Source organism: Tachypleus tridentatus, chromosome 1 (assembly GCF_004210375.1).
Source record: "Tachypleus tridentatus isolate NWPU-2018 chromosome 1, ASM421037v1, whole genome shotgun sequence".
Classification (NCBI taxonomy): Eukaryota; Metazoa; Arthropoda; class Merostomata; order Xiphosura; family Limulidae; genus Tachypleus; species Tachypleus tridentatus.
The window spans coordinates 66,879,389-66,887,321 of NC_134825.1; the positions used below are offsets into that span (position 1 = coordinate 66,879,389).

General features: G+C 29.9%; 1 protein-coding gene across 4 annotated transcripts; it reads left to right on the forward strand.

Annotated features, from left to right (window-relative positions):
* The first annotated feature begins 268 nt into the window (after positions 1-268).
* Positions 269-6,759, forward strand: LOC143250967 (uncharacterized). Of its 4 annotated transcripts, XM_076502226.1 has the most exons (4): positions 294-407; positions 1,539-1,622; positions 2,660-3,558; positions 6,123-6,759. In XM_076502226.1, exons 2-4 carry the CDS (start codon positions 1,594-1,596, stop codon positions 6,134-6,136), a joined length of 942 nt encoding a protein of 313 aa, XP_076358341.1. In that variant the 5' UTR covers positions 294-407; positions 1,539-1,593; the 3' UTR covers positions 6,137-6,759. The 4 variants fall into 4 exon arrangements, with proteins under 4 accessions (XP_076358348.1, XP_076358341.1, XP_076358331.1 ...); XM_076502216.1 differs by having other exon boundaries at positions 295-407; positions 2,660-6,759; XM_076502240.1 differs by lacking the exon at positions 1,539-1,622 and having other exon boundaries at positions 332-407.
* Positions 6,760-7,933: the final 1,174 nt, after the last annotated feature.

The window sequence follows — 7,933 nt, forward strand, 5'->3', positions numbered from 1 at the left end:
AGAAGCTTACAAGGAGTTCATTGGCCATAGAAACTCTGATTTCTACAACAGGGGCATAAACAGCATCGTTACACGTTGGCAAAAGTGTTTTGAAGCAAATGGTAGTTACTTTGATTAAAGCATATTTTACAACACTAGTTTATACTTTTCCAAACTTCGCAGTTTAAAAACGTTTATTTCTGGACAACCTAATAAAACTTAAAGGAAAGTTATCACAATTTTTGTTCTATATTTCCAATTATTACGTTTAGTAAAGTTAAATTTTAGAGAGTGCGCTACAGTAGTACAAACTTAGATGTAAAGATTATGAGATGTAAATCGAATTATTTTAAAACTTAAATGGACGACTGACCTAGTAATTCTTCGAGAATAAAACTTAATCTCTAAATAACGAAATTGAAGCACTGGTATGTCTCAGGAGTGTGTTTAAATTTGTGTTTTAATTAAACGATCCGTAATTTGTATATGTAATGGTAGTATTTAATTAACTAGTTTTAGCAATAAAAAGACTAATAGTAATAGTATATTAGCAGAATAATTATTTATTATTTTCCAATTATAATTACACGAAAATGAGTCCCATGGTTTAGCTTTTCTGCCCTCAGTCTCGTTTTCTACTTACATGGATTAGTTATGTTCAGGTTGGACATAAATTTGATTTATAAATGTTGTAAATGGTTTTAATTGAATTATCATCTCTCCTGTTATGTTTTTAATGGAATTCAGTTGTTTTTAGCGATATAACATATTTTGGATTGGCCTTTCACATGCTAAGTAAATGTTATTCTACATTTGTTGTTTTTTAAAAAAACGAGTTGGTGTCTGTACTTGAAGTTCAAAACACAAAACCCTGATACTGTACATTAATTCATAATCTCAAAAGAGTTTTTAATTTCATTTTCAGACATGATGCTAATTATTTAGTTCAAGTTATGCAGATGTGAGAGAAGATGGTTGTGAATTCCATGTTAATTTATTTGTTTCCAGTTAAAATTAACTAAAGAGTCAATATCTTAATTCAATAACTGGCTACTAACATTACTGCTGTGAAACCTGTGGTCACTGGTTCAGTGATGAGGGATACATGGGCAGGTAGTGTGACCAGATATCCTGGTTTGGGTGAGACCATTCTGTTTTTGAGCTGTCTGTCCTCCTGTCCTCTAGAAACCTATGCTTTGAGAGATAATGAACTTAAATTTCCCATATTATCAGAATTAATACTGGTAAACAGTGCCATACTATGACTGTATTTGTATTATCCTTATATCCTTAATTTTAATATCTTAATATTCCACTTTGAACTCTAGAAAATCTGGTCACTTTAGGGGTGGGAGATATTTATTCCCAAGCTTGAGGTCTCCAAATTAAAGAACAGTTTATTCAAAACTTAGCTGTTCCCTAAAGACTAAGGCTCTTTAAAATGTTTGCTATACTTGGCATTGAATGTTAGTGTATCATCAGAAATATTATGCCTAGAGAAATTCCTTAGTTTTTTTTTTTCAGTGTTTGATTGATTAAAATACAATGATGTCTCATAGTTGATAGGTACTTTAGCAATTTTATGAACACTGATGATTTGAAGCCATCTTTTTCATGCTGTTGAGGGATGTTTGGTGGCACAAGTAATTATATCTCAAATTTATTTGTTCTGTAATAATACTAGTCAGGGAAGTTGTGATGTATTTTTATATCAAAGTAGAATATAATATGTAACACTTATACAAACCAGATATCTTGAATTAGCTAATGATTTAAATTCATAAAGTAAAAGTGTAAAGAGTGAGTGGAGTTTGGATTTTTATTAGGGGTAGGAGTACCAAATTAAGTTTTCCCTATTTACAAGACACCTTCACTATGCTGCTGCTGCCTGTGATTGTGAATAGGCTTTTTATTATTAAACCACATGCAAGTGGACTGTATTTACAAGTTATAATGCAAATGCCAAAACGTATAAACAGTGTCTACTGCATGCAGGCATATCCAGTTTACCCTAACCATACTACATCATGTTAATTCTACAAGTAGTTATCCATGCTGAAAATGATTTTGTTTCTTAAAGCAAGCATAAAAATATTTTTATTTAAAATATGGTAATGTTTCTGTCAGGTTCATTATGCATCTTCCAATACTTGTATTAATGTTTTATATGTGAAACTTATTATACACATCACTGAAGGGTTCTCTTATTGAGAATCTGTAAAAAGACTATACATTTGTTGAACTGTAAGCATTTCCATTGTAATCCTAGTATTAATAGATATAGAAACTTTGTGCGTATGTATTTATCAATGAAATAATATATTTATATATAGTTTTCTAGGATTATTCAATGTGCATGGTAATACTGTTTTTTAACCTAGTTTTTCATCATGTACAGATGTGTGATTATGGTTTCTGTGTGTTAATGACTTGAACTTTCTTTCAGCTTAGATTCAGATTGCAATTCAGAATCTAAATATTCAAGTCAAGATATCAAGTTATTTAAATTTGATTTTTATCTGCTTTAAAAATAGTGCTTTTTACAAAGATTAGATGATCATGGATAAAAACAGTACACATAAGTTAACTGCAGGATTTCAGTTGTGTATCTTTTTAGAAAGTATGTTATCAGTTTTTGTGGTATTTAATGTAATATAAGATTTCCCTTTGTATTTTACAGCAATATGAGTCAAAGAAGAAGAAAAACTGAAATTCATGTAAAATCAAAAAAAGTACCTAAAATTATGTTAAGTAATTCATCTAGAGGTAAACTAAAACAAACAAGGAATACAATGCTCCAACAATGCTCTAAACCATACACATACACCTGTAAATCTTGCCAATTGCAATTAAGTAACTTGCAAAATTATTGGAAGCATATTAATGAGTTATGTTCAGTCAAAAAACAAAAGGGAAAGAAACATGCTGCTAAAACCCAAGGGAAAGTAGAAGTCGGTAACATATTGAATGGCCATTCTTCACTTGTTACCAGAGAAACAGTGGAAGATACGGTGATATTATTTAAAAGAGAAATGATCAGACAAAAGAAATTACTTTCAAAAGTTCCATGTAATGAAGAAGATCAGTTACCATCCAATTTTCAAACATGTAACATGTGCCATAAAACATTCTTCTCTTTTGCTAACCTCCTTAAACACCAAATTTATCACAAACTTTCAAGTTCAGATGAAACTCGTAAAGAGTCACAGGAATTGTCAGAATCCCTGACGTCTGATGCATCCATAAAAAAAACCCAGTGGATCAGAAAAAAACAGTTGAATAGATTACCAGAAATCCCCAGATATATGTGTGAAACATGCCATTTACCTTTAACAAATTTACAGAATTACTGGAAACATGTAAATGAGCTGTGCCCTGTGAAAAAGCAAAAAGGAGAGGAACTGGCTACAAAAACTGAGGTGTCTGATTGGAGAAGAAAAGTGAAGGCTAATAGTGCATTGTTTCATGGTTGTTCTTCTTCCTTTACAAGAGTTCCAGTGGAAAATTCTGTTCTGCTTATTAAAAGAGAAATGAGTATACAGAAAAAATTAATGTCAGAAATTCCTTGCACAGGAAAAGGTCAGTCTTCTTCTAATTTTGTGAGTTTTACATGTAACATATGCCACAAAATTTATTTTTCATATGCCAGACTTCTTCAACATCAGGTTTACCATAAACTAGCCAGTGCACCTAATGAAAGACCTATTCAGGCCTAGAAATGCAGTAAAGAAACATGGAGAAGTTCTTTCCTTTTTTTTAAACTATTTGATGCATTTATAATACATTTGAATATATTGCAGTAATATTATAATATATTACCTCTTAAAATGTATGAAAATGTTTAGCACTTAAATAACATTATAGATTATTTATGCTACTTTTGTTACATGTGTAAAATTAAGTACAATTAAAAAACATTTTGAATTTATGTGTAAGGATCATAGCATAAATATGATTCAGATTTTCTAGAAACTAATGTTTGTATTTAAAAAATATAAAATTTTGATATATATATATATATTTGCAGACTTTAAAATCAATATTGCCTTTTTAACTTTTTTAAAATACTCATAAAATGTTTTTAAATGCTAAGAATGTACATTTGGTACGTAACAAGTCATGGCCAAAATGTACAATAAAATTATGTAACAAACACACAGAAAGCACTTCAATCAAAAGTAGGCATACACAATTTATAAATTTAGAAAATACATACAAGGTTTTTATATTTGTTGCAGACACTCCTATCATATTAGCTCTAACGCTACTAAGAAACTTATTGCTTTAAGAAAGCCAATTCATGAGTGCTGGAAGTTAGAACATAGAAACTCGGATATTGTTAAAAGGAAAAATATTTATGAATTACTCGAGTCATATATGTACAAGTTTCTATGTAGATGTAATGAAAATTAATCTCCACTATTCATGTTATTTCCTAGTAAGGATTAATATCATAAGTCTGTAGACAATGGGTAAATGCAGATACTGTTTGATTTCTTAAACACTAGGTGTAGCATTTGACATTTTGTTCTAATCAACTTCACATGAAAACAGGCTTTAATTATGAAATCCAGACTAAGACTATTTCAGTCAAATGCATTTAGGTAGATACCACAAGCTGTGTATGGATCTACTATAACTTCAGGTTGATGGGTGTCTGGAAAAAAATGGCTTATAAAAATTCCACCTCTAATGATGACACTGATAAAAGTGTCATTGATTAATAATACAAAATGAGAAAACTTTTATTTATAGAATTTATAATTTTGCTATATTTATTTTCTTCTTTTTGGCAAGAATTGGTACCATATTAGTAGGCTATTTTTTATGAAAGGTGAGAATTGGTCCAGTATTAGTAGGCTATTTTTTATGAAAGGTGAGAATTGGTCCAGTATTAGTGGGCTATTTTTATCAATGCTATTATTGCCATCAGTATTTTTTCAAGATTCAATGAAATGTGTCAGACTTGTTTAAATTTGGATCAGTTCATCCACCTATCTATAGTAACCTCTGTAAACAAGAATACATTTCAACAAAAGATCATAAACTGATAAAAACAGTTAACCAGCTATATATTACAAGCTTACGTGTTTTGTTAAAAATAGAGGATTTGATTCAATCATCTAATCAAGATATTCTTAAAAGTACATTAAAAACTTAAAGTATTTTAAGAGAACAGACACAGGATTGAGAAAAAAATTACCTGATGCATAGCAAGAAATGTATTGAGTTTAGTGTTATTTTAGCTTCACTGAATGTTATTTAAAGATTTTTCCAGGTACCAGTTAATGGAAAATAGTTGAAAGACTTGTAAACAGCATTTGTCTTTTATTAGATGGAATTCATCATTCTTTTATCTTTTATATGAATGGAAACAAATTTAAAAAACATATATATTGTTACATGTGTAAACTTTATTTATACTGGTGTGATATTTTTTAAATTGAAGTTTTTCTTAAGCTTCATGACAGAAAATAACTTAAGACACTTAAAATTAGTTTTTGTTTAGGTATTTCTGTAGTCTTCCAAAATAATTAACTGTAGGTGTATGAAATACTTCCTTTAGGTAGGACGGTGCATTGATACCAGTGGTGTTTTTAAAATGCTTTTTTTTTTTCACTCTGATGTAAATTTGAATATTGTCAGTAAATTAAAAGTGTTTAATAATTTTCGATATCAATTTTTTATTTTTCTGTCATAAATTCAGAAACTAACAACAATGTTACAAATTTAACTTTCCATTATTAGAATTTGTGGAAATCAGAATTGGTCATATGAATATTTGCTGACAATTCTGCTGTTGGCACTAGTACTTATATGATAATTTGTGCATCCCTAGTGTTCATTCTTATGTTGTAAGGAAGCTGTCCTCATGCTGAAAAAGGATAAAATAATACATGATACAAGGAACTTCAGTGATGAGAAGATTAAAACTTGGGTATTTTTAACTACACCATAAAAGATCTATAGATGACTTGTATTATCTTTCATCATTAACAAATATGGTTCGTAAGTACATATATTTTCAAGTTTTTGGTGAAAAGTATCATTTTACAGATTGCATTTTAGTATTTACTCTGTTTTATTCCTGTGTTGGCAATGTGTATAACCATGAACCAATCTGTTAATTTGTCATTTTATAGAAACTTTTAACTGAATATGTTGGAAGGATGAAGTATGAGACAGCCTCCATGTGAGGTCATAACCTCTAGAATTGTCATCTGGTACTCAATTCATCTATAAATGATTAGACTTTCTTGTTTCTTTTTCCTGAGACTTATGTTTTATTTTGTAACCTACTATTTTATACGTATTTCAACAGTGTGAACTTATGTTTTGTCAAACAAATATTTGTGATCAGTGTCAGCATATCAGCATCAACTATTCGTAAAGAGAAAATAGTATATGTTTTCATATATATATATATATATACAACCTATAATAAATTCTTCATATATGTAAAATTCCTTTGTGTGAACTAAATATTTGTAATGAATGATTGTGTGGGCTGAATAAATGAACACTTGGATATTAACAGCTGACACACCTTGAATTACCATCAAATATAAAAAGTTTGTAAAAGTTTCAACAATAGTTTTTGTTAAAATGATGTGCTTGTGTCAAATATGTACATTCATTCCCAAAAAGGGGGGTATTTAGTTTTGCCTGAAAATTTGTTAATGTTGTTGTAGGTTAATAAGATGTGAAAAACAAAGTAATTACATATTATCGTGTAACTAGGGGCCATAAATTTATAATAAAGAAATGTTTTATTTTTGTTGTTTTTTTGTCATGGATTGTCTTAAATATAGATACATGTACTATTTTGATGTAGTTTCACCATATATCTAGTGAAACTATATCAACAACAAGTTTGTGCATCAGGAACAAGATTAATGTGTTTTATCTTTAGATCATACTGACTTTCATATACTGTATACCATATTTATTGGTTAGTTTGAGCCACTTTTTATTATAAAAGCAGCTCCACTGCAAATAACTAAAAAAGGAAATAGTCTGTACTGATAAACAATCCAAAACTTTCTTTTAGTTGTGCAAAATTATTCATGATCTTTTCTGAAAATATCTTTACCTGTCAAAACTTGAAATTCTTCTAAAGATTATTTGTTTGTAATTTTTGTGCAAAGCTACATGAGGGCTATCTGTGCTAGCCTTCCTTAATTTAGCAGTGTAAGGCTAGAGGGAAGGCAGCTAGTCATCACCACCTACCTTCATCTCTTGAGCTACTCTTTTACCAATGAATAGTGGGATTGACCATCACATTATAATGCCTCATGGCTGAAAGGGCAAGCATGTTTGGTGCGACCAAGATTCGAACCCGTGACCCTCAGATTACAAGTCAAGTATCCTAACCACATGGTCATGCCAGGTCCTTTTTCTAACGAAAGAAGCTATAATTTATAATTGTTTGATGATCTAGGTCTCATAATGCTTTTTAACCAAAACTGGCAGCAGTATGAACACAAACAGTTCAGGATGTTTTGTTTTTTTCACATTATTTTCAAATAATTGTGTGTGTTAACTTAGTTTATATATGCATTCAATAGAATTGTTCAATATTGACAAATGCTGTAGTCTGGACATGTTTGATAATTAGTGCAAAAGGTTAGAAATCTTTTTAAAAATCTAGGTTTGCATTACGATACAGTTAAACATGTTGTCTATTTTTAAATGTGGGTGCATTATAAAAATAATAGTCAATACCTGTAATTCAAAGGTTAGCAAAGCTCTTGTGGTAGTTGGTGTTAGTGACAGGTGTTCTCTTTAAAAGTTTCAGACCTAGCCATTTAATCTGTGTGTGCATAAGGTGCCATTCAGCCTGTTTTAAATATACAAAACTGTTTCAGTTTTATATTTAATACAAGTGTTATATTTGTGACAGTCACTGTTGTACATTTATTTTAGTGCTGACGTTTGTAGCCTGGCATTGACA